The 25,324-nt window shown below is 46.8% G+C and overlaps 1 protein-coding gene across 6 annotated transcripts in view; it reads left to right on the top strand.

Moving 5' to 3' along the window:
• Aff3 (ALF transcription elongation factor 3) overlaps window positions 1-25,324 on the top strand; it is a 457,478-nt gene that overhangs the window by 373,373 nt on the left and 58,781 nt on the right. For 5 of the 6 annotated variants that reach the window (NM_001413892.1, XM_039083846.2, XM_063267370.1 and 2 more), the window contains one exon: window positions 3,150-3,190. In NM_001413892.1, coding sequence (NP_001400821.1) covers window positions 3,150-3,190 — 41 coding nt within the window. The remainder of the gene's footprint in view (window positions 1-3,149; window positions 3,191-25,324) is intronic. The other variant, XM_039083844.2, reaches the window with a different exon arrangement.

Raw genomic sequence — 25,324 nt, 5'->3', positions numbered from 1 at the left:
ACTGCTTTTGCTGTCACCTACGCCAAACTCAGGGCCTACACATAGTAGGTAGCTCAGAGTCGATTACATATCTATCCAGGCATAAGTTCTATTTCCATCAAGAAACTGCATGACTCTGGGCCGCCATGGGCCTCCGGCCCCTTCCTTCCCTTTGCAGTCCAACCCCACCCAGCGTCTATGGACTTGCCCTGTGCCAGACCCAATTACAAAAGGGCCTTTAATTTCCTCTTTGATTGCCTTTCAGTAACAGACTGCGACTTGTAATTCATTTAGCACACATTGGAGCCAGAGTTCTGCTGATTACGTTTCCAAGCACCAACCTTGTTAAAATAAAGAAGTAGAAAAAGATGTCAGCTCTTGAGAGGAGCGTGGAAAATGACTATTTCTGGCAGAAAACTTGTTTTGTCTTATAGACTCGCGCTTCGGCGCCATTCATGAATGAGTAATGCACTCAGGAAAGATGAGCGAAGCCCTCTCCTAGCCCCCTCAAGTGACCCTGTTGCTGCCCAATCACAGGAGAGGCTGATGAGAGATTAAGAAAGGAAAATGCACTCACCGTGGTACCAATCTTGGAGGGATGGAATTGGGCAATCCATCTAGTTCACAGCGCCAGACGTTCGGGTTTCAATCACGAGTTACCCAAGTAATTTTTTTCTTGACTCTTCAATCCTGATGTTTATTTCTTTCATTAGTCCCCAAACTTAAAATGAGACAGGTGAAAACGCTGAAAGGTTTTCCTTTCTTTCCTTTTTTTTTTTTCTTTAGGAGAACAGACAACAGAACCTCTTTAATAGTCAGCTCTTGCCTAGGTATATAACACAGCATTTTACTTTAACACCATAGCACTTTTTTTCCTGGAGGGGAGATTTTAAATGTTTAGTGCATTCTCATTGGCTTTCTTCACGGATGATTGTCCTCTCTAGAGCATTTATTCATAACCAAGAGTAGCTACGGTGAGAAGCACAGTCCAAAAAAAAAAAAAAAAAAAAAAAAACCAGCACAGTGCGGGTGAGTGTGCCAAGGTGCCACTGTGTTGACGGGGTGGTGACACTCCTCACAGACAGACCGAAAGCCATTGATGGATGGATGGAGAGTGCAGGGGCTACAGGGGGTCCTAAGTCCAGCATCTTGTGGCTTTGCAAAAGGGAAGCCGCCCTTGATCGCACCCGGCTTATGGTAGATCTAGCCAACAGGATCCATTAGCAGGCACCACTGTATGGGGTGCAGCCAATCACAGATGCTTCAGTGGGTGCAGCCTCTCTCTTCTTGTTATTCCCTGCATTCTCTAAGTCACTTTCCAGCCATTGACACATCAACTCTCACTGTTGATGACCAGTCGGAGAAGTCAACAAGAGGAACCCTTGGAGACTGGGGAGAAGAGAGTGAATAGACTTTAAGTGCAGACTGGATCTTTAGTCCCGGCCCTCATCATTCGCATGCGGGGTGCACACGCGTGTGCAGGCACTCCTCCATGTGCTGTGTCTTCCTCAGCCAGCCTTGCTATGTTTCGTTCTTCCCACACTGTCAGAACTTATTGGGTAGCCAGAGATTTACAAAACACAGCTGTCTCCTTGGCTGCAACTTGCTCTCAGTTTTGCCCTGTAGGTAGCCATCAGCAATCTCAAATTCCTTCCTTCATTCCAGCCTCAATTGCTAATGTCAACTCTTGGATCCACACAGACCAATTACAGAGTGGCTAAGAAAGGGTTAAGGAGGCCGCAGACTTGCTGAGAGCAGTCCTGAGTGAGAACCAAGGGAGAGTCAGTATGGGAGAGTCAGCCCACACAGGGCTGTGTAAGCACAGAGGGGTCAAATGCAGGTCGTGGTGGTGAGGGGTCACCATCAGGAGAAATTCGTTTCAGATCAGACATAAGTTAGATGGCTGATGACTAGTCGGCGTGCTTGCTGCATTTCCGTCTTGAAGTATCCCCCCCCCTTTTTTATTTTTTGAGTCAGGGTCTCTCACTGAGTCTGAAGCTCATCAGTTGGGATAGTCCACCTGAGGACTACACTCCAGGAGCACACTGACCTCTGCCTCCCAAGGCTGGGCTTAAGATACACATGTGCGCATATCTTCGCAGAAGCCCTGGGGTTCCAAACCACAGTGCTTGGGTTTGCACACACAGCAAGCTTTCTGCCCAACAAGCCCTGTCCCTGGGTCGCCAAGAAACTCTTAAGCAAACAAACAAAACCACAGTCACAACATCACTGTCGTGCCTAAAAATATCAATAACCCCATAATATTTTGTGATTGTCCAGTCAACGATCGGGTTTTCAGATGCAGAAACTTTTAATAAGTAAATCTGAAAGAAAACAATTTAAAAAAACAATTAAATTATATCTTCAGTGGCTATGCATGCTATGCAAACTTGGGGATCTGGATTCAAACCTCTAACACTTATGTAAAAACAACCTGTATGTAAAATATATATACATACATACATACATACACACACACACACACACACACACACACACATGCACACTAATAGTGCATGCTATGCAAACCTGGGGACCTGGATTCGAACCTCCAATATATATTGGAGTGGGACAGAAGCAAGTGGATGCTGGGAGTTTGATGGCCAGCCAGCCTCCCCAAAATGAAGAGCTATGGGTTCAGTGAAGGACCTTGACTCAAGGGAATAAGACAGGTATCAATGGAGAAAGGCACCCAGTGCCCTCCTTAGCCTTTGCACACACATCCACGGGTGTGCCCCACTGTACTCACACATGCACAACAGCAGACACACACCAGCACAGATTTGCCCAAGAAGTTAGAAGTTTTCCTTTCCTTACAGGAAAGGAAGCTAAAACAATAGAAAATTCACTTCAGGTGGTAGAAAAAAAAAATGACTCAGGTCTTTGTTATGTTTCCTGAGAAACACTGCCCACACTGCCAGGGAGAAGTACTTAGCACCTCCCCCACAGTTGCCCCCTACTGGCAAACATGCCTTGCTGCAGCACCCCTTAACCTAGAACCTTCCTTTCATGACATAGCGGGGCTTTCTACTATGTTGCTAACGGTTTAAAATTTGGCCGCTTGACAAAAATGTGTGTGTGTGGTGTGATGCCTTTTTTTAAAAGTGTTGATTGAGCGCATAATTTAAAAGTCAGAATATTAAATAAACATCTCTACCCCTTTCTTCCAGCAGGCAGCCCAGAGAACGGTTCTCCGCGCTCTAGCTGACAGGTACATTTTGTCATTTTTATGAACTATAAATTGCTTTATGAAACATTGAGCCCTATTTATTGTGGCATATAATTCATGATCGGATTTTTGTCCCTAAAGAATCTGCGAACCGGGATGTTAAACATTCCGCGTGCCTGGGTTTGTCATGCGTGCGTGGGGTTTACTACTGCGAAGCTCGCCTTGTTGTATTTCACATAAAGTATGAAGAATCCCATGTTGTGCCGGGAAACAAGAGGAGGGAATCTTAGCGGGGAGGCCTGAGTGGTGCGGTAAATTCTGAACTTTGGAACTGGCTGCGAGCCAAGCTCATTTCTTTATTGTGAGGTGTTTTCTCAGTTCTTTCCATACTGGTTCACCCAGAGGACTCTGCCTTTCAGTACGATTTTCTCTTGAGCTGTATGCATATTAGCCAGTCACTCATGCTCTCCTGCCTGACTCTACACCTCTGCCTGTTGCTTGCCCACATTGTCCTGCCTTGTATGACTGAAGAAGTCGTAAACCTGAGGAAAACTCACAAGCTAAAACTCACGCCCTGCTTTTTCTACAACAGACCAAGACATGTGCGTGAGTGTGTGTGAGTGAGTGTGTATGTGTGTGTGTGTGTGTGTGTCAGTCAGAGAGAGAGAGAGAGAGAGAGAGAGTGCACACGCATGTGCTCTGTCAGGAGTCAGATGAACTCCCTACATATCTCTACAAGATCCCTGAGAAGCGATGGCATTGGACTCAGTGGGAGGCCCCTCTGAGTTGACTGGCACAATGTCAGTATGGTCTAGCCAGCCTTTGCCTGCCCCCGCTTTGGACTTTCTTTGAGAATGAGCAATTGCTGACTGAACCAGATCAGTCCAGCACTCCTCCAAGGTGCAGCTCCTCACTTCCATGAATTACCTGGAGCACACAGGTGGAAAGCACCTCCTGTTTGCTTACTTCAACTAAGAGCCTTTCACCAGGGACAGCCACCAAAGCATGCATGCTGGGAGAGCAGCGATCTGCTGCTGCTGCTGCTGCTGCTGCTGCTGCTGCTGCTGCTGCATGGTTCAGAAACCCCCCATGTGCAGTGCTTCTGGGCACTTCCAAGGGTCCAAGCTCTTCTACACGTATTTCTTTGTGCTTTTTGCCTTCTCTTTGGAAGTAAAAGTCTTTCAGTCAAATGCTTTGAAAATCAGGGGAAATCCAGATTTTAACAGAATGACCCTTACTGTGAATACAATATGTCCTCTCTGGAGGGCAATGAAAAACTTATGATATTATATTAGATCAGTGTTTCTACAACCCTGCTGATAGACTACAAACCACTCGTTTACACCCTTTAGATGAAGTTCCCAATATATAAAACGCATGCTTGATAAAAATTCATGTGTATAAACACCGAGAAGCATCATGACAACCTCTGTCAGAATGGGTCAAATCGTATTTTAGGAAAATGGGCATTCCCTCTAAAATTAGATAGGCTGCATCAGAAACAAGGACTGACACAATCAAAGGCCTCTTCTCAGGGAGTCAGCCCTGGGAGGCCAGTGTGGATGGATCTTAATGAGTAGCCCTTTGACCTCTCACTAGAACCTGTCGAGCTGGTGCGGAGCCCAGAAGCCAGGGTCCCAGTGGTCACCATTTTTTTATCCCCCAGTATAAAAGGCCATCGCCCTCTTCAGTCCAGAAGGTTTTTATTCAAAATTAGAGGAACTCAGCTCACTTCCAGGTGACAGCTCACACAACCCCACTGCTCTAGATAGCTACCCTTTCCTTATTTCTCTCCTTCTGCATTTGGTAATTCAGTGCCGCGCCACTTCAGAGATACAAGCCCTCGGGCAGGTGTGTCCAGCCTTTTGACATTGTGACACAACATTATGACAAAAATCTGTGCTCAAGAGCCAAATAACTGAGTTACAATGAAGACATTTCTAAAGTGACTTCTGGGTTTGGTGCCGGGTTGTGTTGGTAGCCATTTTTAAACACATGCAGCTTGTGGGCCCAGGTCGGACACCCCTCTAAGTTATGTGTCAGTGACGATGTGTGCCTTGGGCAAACTCAGATCTTGTGGTCGGCTTGTTTAGCTCATGGGGAATTGTGCCACTTCCTCCCTCTCCAGACACATTCCGTTTTCATTATCCAGGACATACGGGAGAGCATCTGGAGTCACTTAGAGATGGTTCGCTATGTAGCCAGACAGGCATGGATCTTGCTATATAGACCAGGCTGGCATTGAACTCACAGATATCCACTTGCCTCTGCCTCCCAAGTGCTGGGATTAAAGGGGTGCACCATACCTAGCACTTAAATTGGGTTTTAAGCCAGCCAAGACTACATGGTGAGATCCTGTTTTCAAAATAAAGAAAAAAGTATTATAAAAGTCCTTCTTCAAAATCAGGACTTAAAAACACCCACTGAGTTCTTTGGATTCATTAATTCATTATTTTTCAGGTATTTTTTAATTAGAAGATAGTAACTATTCATGTAGTGGGTGTGTTTTTCTATCCTATTACTTAGTATTTTGAATAAACAAATATTTTTAGAAGAAGGTATGTGCCTTGGTCCATATCCTTGTATGATTTGCTTAACACTCTGTCAGAATAACTACAGATTTGCAATGAAACTGACCTCCCTGACCATGGGCTACCCAGGGCAGCTACTTAGAGCATGAGGTAATCTATCAATCACTTGTAGCCTTGACCAAATATCTGCAACTTAAGGAAGGAAGGGTTCATTTGGGCTCATGGGAAGAAGGTCATCATGACAGGAAATTGGGACAGCCAGTCACATTTTGTCCTCAGTCAGGAATCAGGTGGCAGCAGTACAGCATCCTTCCCTCCCTCCTTTCTCTCTGCTCTGGGAGCCCCAGCCTTCGGAACCATGCTACACACAGTTATGGTGAGTCTTCCCATCACTGTTAACCTAAACTCAGTAGTCCCTCAAGGCCAGCCCCCTACGTAATTCTAAATTCCATCAAGCTGACAGTGTAAACCATCATGATCTATCAGACTTCAAATTCCAGGATCCCGCTGGCCTCCTCAACTGTGTCTTCTACCTGTCCTCACTTCCATCTATAAAGTTTCCTAACAGTTCCATGGCACTCCCCCCTTTTTACCCAAAAGACCAAACATGTTCAGATCTGATGTGTTTTCTAAGTTTGTGATTCTGGAGTTGGGCAGAGAAGCCCAGTTGGCCCCAACCGTGCCACCATGGGCTCCTTGCCCTTCCTTAGGCATTCCATGCCAACATATCTGCCCAACCATTTGCACTCCTCTCAGAGTAGCCCATGAATTTTACCAAGGGTGGCATCCGTGTACTGATGAAGAAACAGAGTTTTGCCGACAAGGTTGGTGGGAGGATCTGGATTGTAAGGTCACTTAGAAGGACAACTACCCTTGTGGCTTTGACATGTGATCAAGGCCAGCGATAGGAGAGAGAAAGGGCTGAGTCCTTGTCCTGAGGCTGGCTGGGATTCTCAAGCTCTGGGGTATTAGTGGTTATGAGGCTACCGAAGGTTTTTCTTTTCCATCCTTTCATATCTCAGAATTTCCCTGGCTTGCTTATTTTTTTTTAAAGGAGGTGCCCTAACACAAATGCAATATTTTATAATATAGGCTAAGCCTTCTGAAGGAAATTTATCTTTTAACTGTAAATTTTAAATTGTGTGCATTCGTAAGCATGATATGTTGATACATTAGCACTTGGTGTGATTCATTAGTTAAATTAAAAACATCTTGGGGGCTGGAGAGATGCCCAGGTGGTTAAAAGCTTTTGTTGCTCTTACAGAGGACCTAGCTTCAATTCCCAGGACCTATATGGTAGCTTACAACTATCTAGAACCCCAGTTCCAGGGAATCCAACAGCATGCACATGATGCACACATATGCATGCCAGCAAGACATCCATACTCAGGAAAGTAAAATAAATATTATTTTAAAAGATGTAATGCATCTATCTCTTCAAACATCTTTTCTTCACTGAAGAAACACTTGTAGCTTATTAAAAAGCTTTCTTACACTGTGCATGTACGTGTGTGTGTGAGTGAGTGTGTGTGTGTGAATGTGTGTGTGTGAATGTGTGTTTGTGTGTGTGTGAGTGAGTGTGTGTGTGAATGTGTGTGTGTGAGAGAGAGAGTGAATGTGAGTGTGTGTATGTGTGTGTGAGTGTGTGTGTGTGTGAGTGAGTGTGTGTGTGAATGTGTGTGTGTTTGTGTGTGTGTATGTGTGTGTGAGTGTGTGTGTGTGAGTGAGTGTGTGTGTGAATGTGTGTGTGTGAGAGAGAGAGTGAATGTGAGTGTGTGTATGTGTGTGTGAGTGTGTGTGTGTGTGTGTACACATGTGCATGTTTCCATGCTTATGTGTAGAGATCAGATGACAACTTGTAAGAACCAGTCTTCTCCAGTGTTTTAGTTAGGGTTTTACTGCTGTGAACAGACACCATGACCAAGGCAACTCTTTTTTTTTTTTTTTTTTTTTTTTTTGGTTCTTTTTTTCGGAGCTGGGGACCGAACCCAGGGCCTTGCACTTCCTAGGTAAGCGCTCTACCACTGTGCTAAATCCCCAGCCCCGACCAAGGCAACTCTTATAAGGACAACATTTAATTGGGGCTGGCTTACAGGCTCAGAGGTTCAGTCCATTATCATCAAGGCGGGAACATGGCAGCATCCAGGCAGGTACGGAGCTGGAAGAGCTGAGAGTTCTACATCTTCATCTGAAGGCTGCTAGTGGAAGACTGGCTTCCAATCCCCTAAGATGAGGGTCTTAAAGCCCAGGCCCACAGTGACAAGCCTACTCTAACAGGGCCACACCTTCTAATAGTGCCACTCCCTGGGCCGAGCATCCTCAAACCATGACGTCCACTTAGATCTCAGAGATCAAACTCAGAATCGGGCTTTAGTGGCAAGCCCCTGTGCCCGCTGAGCCACTCACTAGCCCTCGTCTGACTTTCTCAGATACAAAAAGCCCTGGCCATTCTCCATCATGCTCCATCCACAGTGCACTGGCACATGAAGTTTGGGGGGGGGGTGTCTCGTGATCAATAGACAGTCTTGGAAAGCGCAGATGTAACAACATAGCTATTGCCTAACTCCAAGACTCACCTCATATACTGTCCAGAGCAGTGGGCTTTGCTTACAGTACAGTTCGCATAGTCACAGAAGTCATAGAACACCAGGCAAAGTGAGAAGCTGGACTCCAGCCAGCTCTCCCGGACCTGCCCTGAGCTGACAGGATAGACATGTTGTGGGAAGGTGGGGCAGGGCCAGTTTCGTTCTTCTCTATACACCTGACTGGGTTTTTTGTTTTGTTTTGATTTGATATCTTGTACCTTTTTGAGAAATGTGAGCCCCATGGTGTCCCCAAAGGATGAAAATCACAGGCAGCCAGGGCAGGAAGAGGTGGCAAAATTTGGCGGGTGACAAATCAGCCAATTAATAGATGACACTTTGCACAGGCTTCTGTCCTTATAATCTGCGTGCTTTTTCTTCTTGTGCATTTGATGGGGACGGGAGGGAGGGAGAAGAAACGGATGGTCGGTTCCTTTACAAAGATGGGAGAGAGACTCTGCACTGCAGAAGCTACCTCATTATCAGTAGCTCGGAGAATATGCAAGGGCCGTTAGAGAGGCAGGGTGTGTGTGCAGCCGGAGAGGAGCCTTGACTATGATGAACTTCTCTCTGTAAGTGGTAAATAGCCGACAGCCCTGATCAGAAGAAGGATGCGTGTGATTTATCAATCTGAGCGACTGCTCATTTGCAGAGGAGCTGGAGGTCAATCTGGAAGTCTGCGGCCAGAGGAGCTCGAGGAGATTGCCAGGACTAAGAAGTTAATCATACCCCGAGATTGCTTGCATCTGTCCTGGGGCGACGGAGCCACTGCACGAGAGAAGGCATGCTTTATAGCAGCAGATCAGGAATTAATATTTTCTGTGGAACCTCAGGCATCATTTGCAGCAACCCGGGCTTTATAAAAATGGAGCATAATTTGGTATGAATAAATCACGCTCCGTTAGAAATATGAGGGGCTGAGAAAAAAATTCACTTGACTAAAAAAAAAAAAAAGGCTCGAGAAAGCCAATACCAAATGCAGCCGTTGAAGCAACGGCACTTAGAGGGCAGGAACGGCCGAGTACTTAAATTGTGCATATAATCATTTTCTGAAATGTCAGCGTGCAACTCCCAGCCATGGCTACATTTTTATAGCTTTGGAGACACATCACCAGACTATAACCTGTCTGCCCATCTGGCAGATTCTCAGGTCCAAGATCCATTTATATTGAAATCCAAACAACTGCCTCGGATTTATTCATTTATTCCTCGGAGCCTCGCTGAGCGCATGTGGTACTCAGTGGGGTGCAGCGCAGGATGAAGTGCACCACTGAGATGTGCTCTTCTCAGGGCCCCCCGCCAGTCAGAGGCAGGGACGTGGGGCCAACAAGGAGAGAGACCTGGTCCTGCTCTCCGTTTTCCCCTTCTCGGATAAATCTCCTGCCCGGAGTCCTATTTTCCATGGGGAAGAACAGACGGAAATGAAGCCGATGACAAATAACCTACAATTAAGAGAGCTTCACCTCCACCTACAGAGCCGAGTGTGAAATGGTCTGTGTCCAGAAACAAGATCAAACTTGTACTGAGAGAAGAGGGGGAGGGGCGGGCACGGGCTGGCTCAGCAGGGGATTCTATTCCAGCTGCTTTCTGCTGCCCCCTCCAGTCCAAGGATCCACTTCAGCTCAACCAAGGGTGTGTAGTGTGCTGGAGAGAGCCCCCAGCTCACTAGTGTACCCCTGGGCTTTGTTCTGCTCAGTCTGTTGTGAGGGAGGACCGCACGCAGCTCTGGTGCACTGCTAACTGCTCCCTTCTTCAAAAAAACGTTTCATCCACTTACTATGGGCAGCACTCGTGCCACTGGGTGTCTGGGGAGGTCAGAGGGCAATTTGAGGAAGGTCCTCAATCTGAGGAGGGTCCTGTCCTTGCCCCTTAGAGATCCCGGAGAACAAACTCTGATCATCAGTCTTAAGGGCAAGCACTTTCACCTGCCAAGCTGAGCTATCTTGGTCACTCAAGTGATCCCTTCTCTAAGCATCAAAAAGAAGAGATGGGGCACGTTTAAGTGTTAAACTCACGGGGTTAAAGTGTCACGTTGTTCCTGGCTCTCCCTGTGGCCTGTGTTCTATGGTCTTTCTCCAAACGGTAGCGTTACTCTTTAGAAGCTGTATCATTTTATAATCTCCAGAAAGTCCTGAGAGGTACACGGAACCTTAAAAAAAAAAGATGAGCAAATTAAACCACTCAACCAGGGGACACTCGGAAGCAAATGGCCTCGCTGTGATCTAGCCCAGGTCTGACCAGTGCACTCTGCCAGCCTCTCGACATCAGCTTGGAACCGGTCAGAGACCTTCGCCATAGGCTTGGCCACCTTTTGCACACTTGATCTTGCTGTCTTAGACATCTTTTCATCTCCAGGACATTACCTGGGAGTTGAGGGAGAAAATTATTGGGTGAATAAATGAATGAATGTATGAGTACATGCATGCATGAATGAATGAGTGAATGAATACATGAGTGAATCAGTGCATGAATGAATGAGTGGCTACATGAATGAATCAACGCATGAATGAATGAATGACTACATGAATGAATCAATGCATGAATCAATGCATGATATGAATGAATGACTACATGCATGAATCAATGAATCAACACATGAATGAATGAGTGGCTACATGAATGAATCAATGTATGAATGAATGAATGAATGAATGACTACATGCATGAATCAATGCATGAATGAATGAATGACTACATGCATGAATCAATGCATGAATGAATGAATGACGAACCAAACTAGTAGTTTGTGATTGCAGAGGCAACTCTGGGCATAAAGTAGAAAATAACTTTTTTTTTTTTTTTTTCGGAGCTGGGGACTGAACCCAGGGCCTTGCGTTTGCTAGGCAAGCGCTCTACCGCTGAGCTAAATCTCCAACCCCAGAAAATAACTTTCTGAATCTGGCTCCATGTCAGCAATAGAGCACCTTGGAGGGGAGAAGTTGATGCAGAGGGACTAATCATTGGGGGGCTCAGGCAGGTACCAGCTTGCTTGAGAGTCAAGCAGCATGATCAGCTATTATATGGATAGAAGGATAGGGAAATATTGAACAATCAACGTAAGATCAGTCCCGGGGTAAGCAAGACCGTCACAGTAAACTGCTCAATGCATTTGAGTTAGAGTAAGTTAGAATCCAGTGACTGACGGGGAGGAAATCCCGCAGTCTCATCAGGAGGTTTCTGGCACCAGATGAGGTCAGGTAGTGCCTGCAGCCCCGCCCCACTCTCATTGCAGTGATTTGTATCAGGACAAGACTTAAAATGCCCCCTTCTGGTCTGCCAATGTATTCAGTAAACATGTACAGTTCTGAACCTGGACGCTGGGTAAAGGCACCATTTGAGAGGATCTGAATACCAAGATCCACTGCCCGTGGCTCCCACCCCCACAGAATGTGGAAAAGAGAGGACCGGTCCTGTGTGCTAGCACACTCAGTGTTCCTCTTAGAACAGTTGTGTGTCAGCACACTGAGGGCTCCATTGCTACTGTTCACCTAATCCTCACCATAGCCATCCCAGCAAGGAAGAAAGGATTTAACATTAGGGCCATAAAGAGAGGCTGTTGTCAATAGGATTCCACTTCCTTCGTATCCTAAAACCCTTTCCCTAAAATCCTACTGCGTCCGGCTTTCCATTAATAGACTCGGGCAACTTTCTCCCACACCTCAGAGCTCTAGGACAAGCTCTCCCACCCCAGGGTTGACGCTTTCAGCCACTTCCGGGAGGAAAGCCCCTGCCCCCATCAGGCCATGAGGAATTCAGTGACCTTGGCCGAGTGTGTGAAGCAGTCAGAGAAGGAGACCCGATGGGCATGTTAAGTGTGGCCTGAAGGATAATCTCATCAGTGATCATGACCAGGAGTGGAGCGCAAGAACCATCTATATGAACAGGGTCGGGCTGCAGGGTGTCACGAGGGAGAGGCTAGAACCAGTTCCACATGGTCTGAGGGACAGAACAGCGCTTCCTCCAACTGCCTTGTCTTCCAAGGGAAGATGTCTTCTTCCTTTTCAAAACGTATTCATTTGTTTATTTTTTGCGTCTCACACTGATCTAGCCTGTTCGACTCCCAGAGTAACCAAAGCCAGCATCCTAGATGAGGCCCATTCAGGCCTCCGATGCATGCCTGGCTGCCCTTCGTGTCTCTACCACCCTCTCACTTCAGCCATCTGGAAGACTCCTCTGGGTCATGTACTGAAACTCTTCCCAGTGGTCAGAAAAAGAGCTAGCCTGGTTTTCTTAACTGCAGAGCAAAATAATCCTCATTATTTGAAAACCACTGTGCAGGGCCACGCATGTGCTGAGTCTCTCTGGTCTGTAACAGGGCCCTGTGATATCTATCCATCAGAGCTCACAAAGGGAGACCCTCTACCCTCCCTTCTCCTACAGGGAAGCCACATAATTGTCCCTCACGGCCCTAGGGTGGCTATTAGCCTAGTCAGCTACATTAACACCACATTAACAAGAGGCTAGCGCACAGGCTAGAGAGTCTAGAAGTCAGCTCTAACACTCCCCCCAACCCAGTACTAATTTCCACAATAAAACTAAATGGCTCCAGAGAAACCATTGAGTCCTGTCAGGTAAATAATACACAGTTTAAAAGGTCCCAAGCATGTATTTCACACAACAAAAGAGAGCCAAGGAAGAAGTTAGTCTTCTGAGTAAATAAATAAGGGATTGTTTATATAAAGCTACTAATTACCCTTTATGGTGGTTTAGTGGGTTCGAGAGTGCCTGAGAATTAATACAGGCTTGTCACCTGATGTCTGCCCAGGGAGGGGTCAGCAGGAGGGTCCTGGGGTGAAAGTCCTTTTGCCCTTTTAGTTGATGTCCACAATCGTTGAGAGCCCCCAGCTCATGGGCGCTGGAACTTTGTCTTCTCTAAAGAGAGTAATGTGGTGATGACGTCTGTGCAGTGACGCAACTGCACCTCACACCACCGGGCTGACGTGTGGAGAACGGTTAAAATGGGTGATGTGGACCCTACATAGTAATAAATAAATAAATAAATAAATAAATAAATAAATAAATAAATAAATAAATACATCTACAGTTGTAAAAAGCAGATACAGACCGAGATCCCTAATCTAAAAATTCTCAGTTCTAAAACGCCCCAAAAGCCAGGACTTGTGGAACACAGGTGGAAGAAACCTTATTATAAAACCATGTAGCTAAAACATCATCTCAAGTGACCTTCAGAATATAGAATATATTCTATAAGGTGTAAGGTATATGAGAAACAACAGGTTTTACATGTTGACTTGAATACACACACACACACACACACACACACACACACACATACACTGCAGACTCTGAAAAAGAACTGAAGTCAGAAAGCATTCTCCTGTCAGGAATCTGGGGGGAGGTGTTGGTGCTCCAAGAGTCCCAAGGTGGCCTTCTCTCATCCACAGAGCAGGAGATCGGTGTCCGCTCGTGGGTTTGAGGCTCTGGGGCTCCCATCAAAGCACTGTTCGCCTCCTCAAACAGGGTTAGAAGTGACCCCAGCCTTCTGGACTGGGGCTAAAGCAGAGCCTGATTCCGCTCCTCCTGCTCCCCCAGCCACTGTGACAAGGAAGTAGCACGACCAATTGTCACCCCTTGTCCATGCGCGTCCCTGTTCTGGAGACTCTGCAAAGGAGCAGAGGGAGGCAGGTCCTCAGGCTGCAGTGATAGGGCATTTGGAACACACTGCACTTGCTCATTTTTATACACTATCATCCTACACTGCGTTCCCTTCCTGTCGCACACATCCTTGCACTTCGATAAGTTGCCCTCAGCGGGATATTCTAATCACAGGCCTGTGCATTATTTTTGGCTTACTCTTTGTCACTTGGCCACCAAGTCCTGTGCCTTCTAATACCCCTGCGGTTGTCCCTTCTAAGCCAAGGGTAGTGGGTGTTCTGTGTGTCTAATGTTCGTGGCCCATTTAACACTTACTTGACACCAAATAGTACACGTGGCATTTCGGGGCAAAGGCTAAGAGGGGGAGCTACTGTGTAACTATGTGTCACGGCTATCTTCTGAAAAGTAGAGAGTTTTTACAACTATATACTCCTGAAAGAGACATTTGCCTGAACTTTGTTGACAAACTGCTTTGATTATGGACTTACTGTCCCGTGGGGAATGAGTTACTAATTGCTAATTACTGGCCGGGTATTTTAGAATGTTTAAACTGACCACTAGTGAAGACGATAACATATAAACCCTACCTGCTGCAAACTTCAGCCTATGCTATCAGTCCCGGTGACCCTGGGCTGGGAAACTGAGCTAAACCCGAAGGAGACAGACCCCAGAGTAACAAATTATATGAGAGTGTGAGCTCATGTGTGTGTGGAGGCCAGGGGACAACTTCATGAGCTGTCTACCTCAAGTTTTGCAATGAGAATCCCTCACCAGCCTGAGGTTCTGTTTGTCTAGGCAGGCTGGCCAGCACCTGGTTGATTTCCCCCTGCGCCCCCCCCTTACTTTTTTGCATGGATGCTAGGGCTTTGAACTCGGCTCCCGAGGCTTGCATGGCAAACACTTGACCAACTAAGCTATCTCCCCAACTCACCAATCACATATCTAACAAGAGGAGTTTCTAAAACGTTACATCTTAAGTACCCATGTGGTTTTCTGAATACTCCCGTCCATGCCAGTGCCGCAGGAAGCCAGTTAAGGAAACTCGTGGAGCGGTGTGTTAGCCGTTTGATAGTCTGGGGTTATAATTTTTTTTGTGCCTGTGTCTTGTTCAAAACTCAAAAACCTGTTTGTCATGGGAGTTTACTTAAAATATGGCTCCAGTTCCTTTGGCTTGGTTTTCTTTTACATCTCAGAGCCCACAGAGTCCTCTTTCTCTGGCATGACCAGCCTGGCAGACAGGACCTTCTTCAGAACTGTCCTTCCCTCCCAGAACTGGCCTTTGGCCAATCGTCTCTGAACTTGAAGTCACACGGACTGTTAGACCTGACGGTTCATTCAGCCAGCTGCTGCTCTGAACTCAGGGCCTGACCCTCTCCGAAAGTCCTCCCTCCCAGGGATCTGCTTCTTTCATCCATTGCTGAGGCAGCCTTGGCCCAGTGCTGGCCGCTTGCACTGGCTAGCTGGTCTTTGATGACTGACTGATTTAGAGCCACTGCACTGCCCTGCTGCCACGGAAGGTTAATGTGCTCCCACTGGCTGGGGCAGTCTGACCTTCCTCATTTTGCCCAGCTCCCTGCCCTGTGCTGCTTCCTAAGCCAGTGTCTGGCAGCCTCATCATGTCTTCACCCTGGCAGGCAGCATACAGTACCCACCTCTGCTGTCCCTGGGCAGCATATGTCCCTGCAGGATACATCCCACAGAGTATATCCCAGATGTTTTAGAACAGCCATCTGATCTACCAAATTCCCAGTGGATTTCTCAGCCTTGCCCCCTTGGCCCACTATGATTTTCCCATCTCCTTTCGAGTACGTTTTCCAGAGAGGGGATCTAGTGTGACTGTGCTCACTCACTGTAGTCAGTTCGGCTAAAACGCTGAAACGTTCTTGCTCCACCAAGGCCATGGCCCCTGTTAAACATCACAGGCCAGGTCAGCCTGATTGCTGGCCCTGGTGTAGCAGATGAAAAAGCGCTTTCTGAAGACCTGCCCAGGCTGAGTCTGAGGCCCTGCAGCTACACACACACACACACACACACACACACACACACACACACACACACACACTGCCTCTTCTTGGCTTTGTTCACCCTGTTCACAGCCAGTGAGTCAGTGAGCCACTCGAGGTCACAGTTCTTCATCTTTCAACTGAGACAGTCTCTCCCGTTCAGCTTGCCTGGTCCTAGAGTTAAGAGAAGCCAAGGCAAATAGCCCCGCTCCATGGGCACTGCAAATTGAGGTGTTAGTCATCTGAGAGGGCACACGGAGGAGCGCCAGGTTTCCTTTGAGTCACTGTCCCAGCTATCTTATGTAATTGTGAAAGGACACGAGTTCCTGGTATGGGAGGAAAGACGGACACAAAGCACGTCGTTAACCCTCCCTCTCTGACGATGTGCCTTCTGGATGGTAGATCCTCCTGGTGTGCCATGCTGGTTGTCTCAGGGCCTGTGCACAGGGACCTTCTTGTCACCATGCCGTGTCATCAACAGCCAGCCTTCTGTGGCACGAGTTAGTGTCCAAATCTTGCACATGGGAAACTAGAGCTTCAAACTGTCGAGTCACTTGCACCCAAAGTGAATGGACATGGAAAGGGGTGGGGTCTGCTGGGGCCAAGGTTTGCAGGGGACATGTGGCCTTGGATGGGGAAGGCCTGGCTCACGACAGCCTAGTTGCCCAGGGCTCCGTTCCCTCTCCACCCTACTTATTCCCTTAACACAGTGCATACTTCAGCCCAGCCTGAGTCACACGCCTGGGTGCTTCACACAGGGACAAGGGCTGCTCCATTCTCCACCCCAGAAGGTGCAGTCAGTTGGAGATTCATGTGGTCCAACGTCCCTCGCCTAGCCTTGTTACACTCAAGTGAGCAGGTCCAAGAATGTCAGCCATCTTCTCATGCTCTAAGCTTAAAGTGAGAGATGACGAAGCATTTGAAAGGTGTGTTGATTGGGCTCAGACAGATTTAGATGGGGAAGGAAGTAGATGCAAGCCAATACTGTTTGCTAAGATTTCTGTTTCTTGGAAATTTTTCTTCTTCCAGATGGTTGGAGGCCTAGTATCTATTCACCGGTACTCAGAAATGAAAGAAACTGTATTCAAATATACATCAGATTTTCAAAATGTACACACACCCATGTATCATTGCTTTGGAGACCAGCCTTCACCCACTCCAACTTTCTTGCCCTAGCAAAACAAGGTGAAGCTTCAGAGCAGTGGAAACCCCTTAGCTCCCTGGATATCTTGGATCGGTAATAAGCACTCAGCCAACATGGTTTCCTAGGTCCCCTTCAAACCAAGGCCCATTTTGTGATTTAGCCGCAGAACTATTCATTCTTTCATACGTATCCACACGTGCACCTACAAACATATACACACAGGCATACACATGCACACATACACATACACATGCACACATACACATGCACACATACACATGCACACATACACATGCACACATACACATGCACACATACACATGCACACATACACATGCACACGCTGTTCCTTCAGCCTCAAACACTTTCCCTTCCCAGACTCCCTTTTCCCACTACTCCCTCCAACCTAGGACCACTCTAACTGTAAGTAATTAGAGAAGGTTCAAAGTCACAGTCATAGTAAATATTGTCATGTACAAGAAATCACTAAAGTGGCTATTTCTGTCCAGAATTATCTTAATTACATGAAGTTCCAGCCCGTTTAAAGTCCTGCCTCCACAGAGACTTTAATCTTCCAACTGTAGCCATATTGGTGACCTGCAGACCGCCTGGCACGTTTTCTTTACCTAAAGGCAGCAATAGTCAAGGAGATCAGTAGCTGATAAATTATAGACAAGGCCTGGATCCCCCAAAAGACTGTTATGTGACTCAGCACCCTTGGCTTCTGTGGCTCTGAAAGCTATAGTAGCCACATGTACCCCCATGCACCCAGACTCATGGCTCCGCCCTTGAGTAAGTATAGATGGTGTCCCCTCTGTAGGTAAACCAGTGTGAGATTACACATCATGGGAGGAGGGGTTGGTTTTTCAAAACGTGCACAAACCATCTGCAAGACTATAGAGAAATCAGAACCTACATGCCTTGACTATGGCATTCCCGGTGGTATGGCTGCTGAAGTATGACAACCTCTCAAATTCTAAAATAAGAATCTGTCATCTAGTACCGTGGTTCACTTCTCCAGGGAACAATGAAGACCATGTCTTAAGCTCCGCGTGACAGTGACAGGTTTCAGTAGCTCCTATAGGTGGCCTTATGTTTTCTGATCCCACTGTAGGATTTAGCTGATAATCACCCTTCCCGTGCCAACCTTCCCTTTGGATGCCTCTCAATGATTCCTATCATACATCAGCAGACTTCCCCCTTCACCTGGTGATGAGTATGTTCAGGAGATCCTCTCCTGGTCTTTCTGGGGTGCCCAGCCATGGAGTAGCCTCCAAAAGGGTCAGCAGTGAAACCTGGTTTGACGGTCAGCCTTACAAGTCCCTGCATCTGTGGTGAGCTGAGGACTGGTGTGCTCCCAGACCCCCACAAAGTCTTCCATTAAAGCCCTAACCCATAGTCTCATAGTATTGGGGGGGGGGGAACTTTGGAAGGTAATTAGACTCAAATACAGTCAGGAGCTCCTGTGATCTTAAAAAGCATACACAGGGAAGAAGTTGTGTAGGCACACTGAGGAAGCTGTGGGCATGCCAGAAAGAGTTTTTGCCATCAAATGAGTGTGTTAGCACCTTGGCTTGGGCTTTACAGCCTTCAGAAGTGCAAGAACTGAGGGTCTTATTGAAGCCACTCACTGAGTGGTATTTCTTACAGCACTCAGAACAGAGGAGGTACCATCCTATAGACACTGTTTCAATTCTCAGTGAATAGACAAACCAACAGCAGTCCTTCACTCTCCCACACACCACATTTTCAAAGGCAAGCTATACACTGTTTCAATTCTCAGTGAACAAACTAATGGCACCCGGGCACTGGCCTGCACACCACATTCAAAGGCAAGCTCAGTCTATTGCAATGGCAGGGTGTAGCCTGGGGTAAAGCACTTGCAAGGCCTGGGTTCAGTCCCCGGCACACAAATAAATGCATGTGGTGTAAAGGAGGTAGCTTGTTTTCCAAAGGAATTATCTACCTTTTTGTAGTATACGAATAAAATACTCCAAGAAGCAAGAGTGTGGGAGGTGGAGCCCGGGTGTGCAGAACTAGCTTTCTTTTCAGTAGAAGATTACAGTGAGCTCTCATTAAATGCCAACATCATTGCCAATTTGATAGCAGCTTCCCTTGTCTGACTGTATGAGCACCACAGACTGTAGCCCAGGGTGGGAGTGGCTGTGCCGGCAGACGCCTTAGTAACAGCATTCTGCACGCCTGGGCTGAACCACAGCTGTCTCCATTCTTCTTTATAGACACTGTAGCCTCTTCCTGTGACCCCTTCAGAAGTCAGAAATAGCCAGAGGGTGTTTCAGTCATCAAATCAGGAACAGGTTTTATTTCAGTAGGAAAGTGGCCACTTATGCGGAAGCCCTGAGAGAAGCACATCGACCCTGAATTTTGTGGCTTTTTTTACCACTGTGGTACTTCTGTCTTCTGACTGTTCACCCATCCCCTACAAAGGGCTTCTAAATTGCTTCTAAAATACAGTGAAGGACCTGTGTTCCCTGTCTGCGATTAACTGTAATTAATCCTCTCGCCTGTCATTCTGTCTCCAATCCTGCTGTACGACCCACAGGCTATGGTCACTAGCAAGGATACAGTTTCTGGATATCATTCATCTTCCCTGCTCAGTCATCTCCATCCCCTGCTCTCTGCTTTGCTGCATGTGCTTTGACCTGGGATGGGCAAGAAGTGCCATAGACCTGAGGCTGGCAGAGGTGGCCCATCAAAGGCCATGAACAATGGATAATTTCATGGTATAAATGGCATCTTAATGTTGCCTAGTATCCAATATGTAACTATTAGGTCTCAATAGGTGTCCTGCATTTCATCTGGCAATCCCACACAACCACCTTTCAATTCAAATACCATCAAAAAGGGAATTTCCTGTAACACTGTTTGATCTTGGCTGGAAATTACATAGGAAGAGTCAACGGGCTGAGATGGCTCAGCAGGTGAGCGTGTGTAAGGCCCATCCAGGGGACTAAGCTCAGTTCCCAGCACCCGCACTGAGCTCACAGCTCCCTATCACTCAGCATCAATGGATCCCATAGCCTTTGTGGGCACTCTGTGCGCATACCCACACACATAGGCACAAATTCTAAAAACAAAGTAAAATAGTCAATGTGCGGCTTTAAAAGCAAAATGAGAAAGAAAAAGTTTGGGATCTTGAAGGGATCGGAATGTCCTGTTTTCCCATCGTTTCCTTTATGGCTGACTTTCCTCTTTGAAGAAAAGGGAGAGGGGAGAGGAGGGGAGGCTCCACATTAGACGGTGTCTGAGATTCTGGGATTCATTGCCAACCCCAGGCAAAACCATAACTGACAAACTAATAGAATAAGCATTGTAGTTCCAGCTTATGCTATTGAGTCTCTCTCTCTCCGTGTGTGTGTGTGTGTGTGTGTGTGTGTGTGTGTGTGTTTGTGTGTGTGTGTGTGAGTGTGTGTGTGTATGTGGGAGTGTATGGGTGGGGGTTGGTGGGAGTGTGTGTGTGTGTGTGTATGTGTGTATATGGGAGTGTGTGGGTGGGGGTATGTATGTGTGTGTATGTGGGAGTGTGTGTGTGTGTATGTGGGAGAGTGTGTGTGTGTGTGTGTATGGGAGTGTGTGTGTATGGGAGTGTGTGGGAGTGTGTGTGTGTGTATGGGAGTATGTGGGAGTGTGTGTGTGTGTGTGTGTATGGGAGTGTGTGTGTATGGGAGTGTGTGGGAGTGTGTGTGTGTGTATGGGAGTATGTGGGAGTGTGTGTGTGTGTGTGTGTGTGTGTGTGTGTGTGTGTGTATGTGTAGACAGATGTCTGATGCAGAGCCCTTTAAGACTGCACAGGTTTCTAGCTGATCTTGCTGAAGCCAGAGGTTTCTTCTGTCTTTGTCTTTCTTTAAAAACCAGGCTCCCGAGATCCCAACCTTCCAAATGGCCCAGGTCCCGTCTAATACCTTCCAGCTACCCATCTGCCTGAACGCCTCTGCCTGCTCACTAGTGTAGAGTGGGAAAGAGTCTCCCGAGTTGGAAACGGTTTCAGAAGCTCGAAAGAAGCTCTGTGGAGACAGGGCTTGAAATAAGCTGGCTCCCGTGTAATTAGAATAATTATGAATGAAAATTACTACTTTAGTAATTGCTTTATATTACATATTTACCACCGTTTCCATTGTGTGACTTATCTCATTAATTACTGCCGGAAAAAGTTAGTCAATGAATAATTAATATGATGTGACATCCAAGGGAGTAATCGTGTTTAAGAAACAGAGTTTGGAAGCAAGCATCACCACAGACCTACTAATGAGGACCCCCTCAGAATCAAGACCACAGCCTGCAAGTAAGGCCCTTTGCTTATAACCTGCTATAATGAGAGCTCAACAGGAAAGTTTCTTTAACCTGAACACAATTGGAAACAGGCCTGAAACTCTCACAGTGCCTCTATGGCAGCCAAAGAGCACAACATGAAGTAACAAATAAAAACGCATGCCAACTGAGAGGCAATACAAGAGGCAGACTTATGTCCTTGTTTTGGTGTAATGCAGGCCTTCCTCCTACTCTTTGGCCAAGGAGCTCAAATTTGCATTTTGTTCTGAGTACTGGTAGCCGTCCTTACTCTGGGGATGCGGAAGTTGGTGGGTGTATTGGCCGGCCATTAGGAACAGCCTATCTTTTAGGTTTTTTAAATCTTAATGAAGTATTTCTTTAAAATTTGTATCTCTTGTTGTCATCCCAAGGTCCCTAATACATTTTGCTCCTAGATACCAACTCAAGTACACAGTGTTCTGGGTACTAATGTCTAATTAATGGCCCACCTCCCGGGAGGCTCCAACTTGCCTCTCTTTCATTGAAAAAGAGAGAAATTCTGAGAGAATATCAGAGCTAAGTTTCCGATGGAGTTTCTCTGTCCACAAGGACTGCCTCCATGCCCCTGAGTCACCCGCTCTGTCCTGCCTCTGAGCACAGTTCACTGGGAAAGCAGGCTCAGCCTTGCTGGAAGGGCTCCATCAGAGAAGGTGGAGCTGGAGTGAGAGGTTTATGGAATTTTGATTCTCTTGGGGCAGTGTCATTTCTGAGAACCATATTGCATTCTCTGTGATGGTGAAGCTGGGTGTCCCAAAGGCCAACCTTAGATCCTAAAGACACTTTACCTACATCTGGGAGGCAGAGCACAGCCATCCAGCAGCACCCACAGAAACCGGCTCAGGATGCCCTTGCAGAAAGCTACACCTACTGATTCTCAGATTCCCTCAGGTCTAACCGCAAAGTATGTTACAGAGCATCCCACATCCTCTCACCGTGTACTTTATGTTTTCTAGATTACTCCATAACACAGCGGTAGTGATAAGTGGCTACCACACTCCACTCTTTAGGGAGAAACAGGAAAATGCTCTCTACATGCCCAGCATACGTGCAGGATTTGGGTGTATATTTCTCGATCACTGATTAGTTGAATCTATAGACGTGGAGTCCCCTGTGATTGGCTGGATCTGTGGATGTGGAGTGCCCTGTGATTGGCTGGATCTGTGGGTGTGGAGTGCCCTGTGATTGGCTGGATCTCTGGGGGATGCCCATGTACATAATAGTGGGAATGTTAGTTTTTATCTAGACTCCTAGAGGCAGTGAAGCCAGCAACTTGATGGCATAGGCCAAAATGTTGCATGGTACTCCTATATGCAAATATAGGAGGCGATTACAAGGAATCTTGTCATTTTATAGTCATCTTCTATTAACTGTAGTGAGTAGCTCATCAGCCTGCCTAGGGAATAGGAAAGGAGTTTAAAATGCACTTAACCTTAACTCGTAGATGGAAATTCTAGGATCCTTCAGTCTTAGGAATAAGTAACTGTGTAACTATATATAGGGATAAGTAACAATGCAACTGTGTAACGCTGGAAGCCTACTGGGAGAAGAGATCTCATACTTCAAGCCCTTCTTTTAGAAGATAAGGAAGTTGAGACCCACAGTGAAGTATTATTAGAACAGCTGCCCCTCCGGCCCAGCTGTGCAGACTCTTGACCAAATGGCTCTATTGGGATCTTAACCAAGATGGCTTGTCAAATTTACCTTGTCAACTGTTGTCTTGATCTGTTTGCTATTGCTATAACAGAATCTCTGGGATTTATACTTTATGTGTCTCGTGCTTCTGGTCACTGGAAATTCCAAACAGCATGGTGCTGGCATCTAGCAGATATCCTCCAACTCCATTACAACATAGTAGATGAAGGAGCAGAAAGGGCATGTGTGGTAATGAGGAACCAAAAGACCAGAGAGGCCAAATATGTTCTTTAATAACAATACTCTCTTTGAGAGACCTAATCCAGTCCTTCAAGAATGGCTTAATCACTTCAGAGTACAGCAGCCTCACAACCAAATCACTTTTCACTGTACTACACCTCTGAACGTCAGTTCACTGGGAACCAAGCTTCTGGCCTTGGTGGAACCCATGCTGAGGGACCGTAGGAACTAAGGCTGTTCTGAGCAGATGGGTGAGAATTTATATTGTCTTGTTCACCCAGTTCTCGTTAATGGAGGAGCATCCTGTGAGAGGAAGATGCTCATGGCTGGCCTCCCTGCCAAGAACCTCTCTTATCACTCACCTTACCCCAGGACTAGTTCTTTGCAGGAGAACTTGAAGGGCTGGCTCTGTCTGTTCCCAGTCTAAGCTAACCTTGTGTGGAACTAGTTTTGTTGTGGGCATGGGAGAGAATTCAAGCACGTGATTCAGAAGAGGTGATGGGCTTAATAAGAAGCCAGACCAGAGCTTCCTTCCTGTGCACTGCCCACTATGTGTGCCCACTAACCACAAGCCTGGGGCAACCTCGAGAAACGTAGAGAAGCTTCTGCTTCCTGGGTGAGCCACTGGACCTTGGCATTGAAAAGTCCTAGAAACAACCCCCACCTCCCGTGGGGCCTCTGGTTTTGAAACATGTCTGTCTCCACTGTGCTTTTCTTATTTGGTTGTGGTCCCTGACCCATGTTTCCAGATACAGTCTGTCATCAGAGTGACCTCATCTTTGAAAAGGCCCTAGATGGCACTTCCCACAGACACACCTGAGTAAGAGGAGCGTCCTCACAGAAACAAACCCAGCTCGGTTTATGACAGCTGACAAGAGCAGGGCTTGAGCTGATTCAGTTACAAGTCTGGGTCTCAGATTCTGTGAGTGGATTCCCCTCATAGCCCCCTCAGCTCCCAGGCCTTAAATCTCGTGCCCCTGAGTGAGATGCAAATTAAACGCCACAGGCGGATGACACTCAGATGCTGGCTTCCTTTAAAATACAGCAGAGACATGGAATTGGTTTATTTTCAGAGCTCAAGTGAGGAGGAGGGTTTTCAGCTGCCAAACTTCATTTCAGAGGGAGATCCGGGCTCTTCCATTGCCCAGGGTCCTCCTTTGCCCTTGATTGGAGCTGTCAGGCTTTGCACTGGGGCATTCTGGGATTAGAAGAGGAGGCCCTGAGAGGCACTGTCATAGGCTCATAGGCCAGGTGTTGCCTGCGACATTCACACCATGCCAGTCATTCTTGCCAGTCCCTTCCTGAGCAGACATGGTGGAATGCCATGGAATTACCAGATGGACAGTAGGGGTAAGAACCAGCTCAACTCAGGCTGGGGTTGTAGCTTATTGATAGAAGACATTTTCATTACCTCTAGAAGCCCCGGATCCAATCCCTAACACCAAAACAATCAAAATGAAAACAATTTTAATAAAAAAAAAAAAAAGACCATGTAAGCTGTCGAAGGGGCTACTAGGTCTTTCTTAGGCTATCAAGATAAGAGTAGCTATGTTTAAAAATGAGGAATAACATTAACTATATGCTAGGCCCGTGCTAAGTACACCCGGCGTTCTCTCATTTGGGTTACCTGGCAATCATCTGGGGCTTGCTCAAATATTATCCCTTTCATACTCATGAAGAATCTGGCTCAGAGATAATAATTAACTTCCCCAAAGTCACACAGCCATTAAGCAAAGCAGGCAAGAGTCCATCCAGGCCTGGTTCTAAAGCCTATGTGCCGATGCCTCCTAGACAGCAGAATTATCTAAATATCCCCAACTTTTAATTTGCATCTCACTCAGGGGCACGAGACTTAAGGCCTGGGAGCTGAGGGGGCTGTGAGGGGAATCCACTCACAGAATCTGAGACCCAGACTTGTAACTGAATCAGGCTCAAGTCCTGCTCTTGTCAGCTGTCATAAACCAAGCTGGGTTTGTCCTCCCAACCTCACCCCCCGGTGAGGACGTTCCTGTAACTCAGGTGTGTCTGTGAGAAGTGTCATCTAGGGCCTTTTCAAAGATCAGGGACCAGAAAAGCCACTGATTTATTCTCGTTTTCAG

Source organism: Rattus norvegicus, chromosome 9, assembly GCF_036323735.1.
Source record: "Rattus norvegicus strain BN/NHsdMcwi chromosome 9, GRCr8, whole genome shotgun sequence".
In the NCBI taxonomy this organism is placed as follows: Eukaryota; Metazoa; Chordata; class Mammalia; order Rodentia; family Muridae; genus Rattus; species Rattus norvegicus.
Note: the sequence above shows the minus strand (reverse complement) of the source record. Positions and strands in the feature narration are given on the sequence as shown.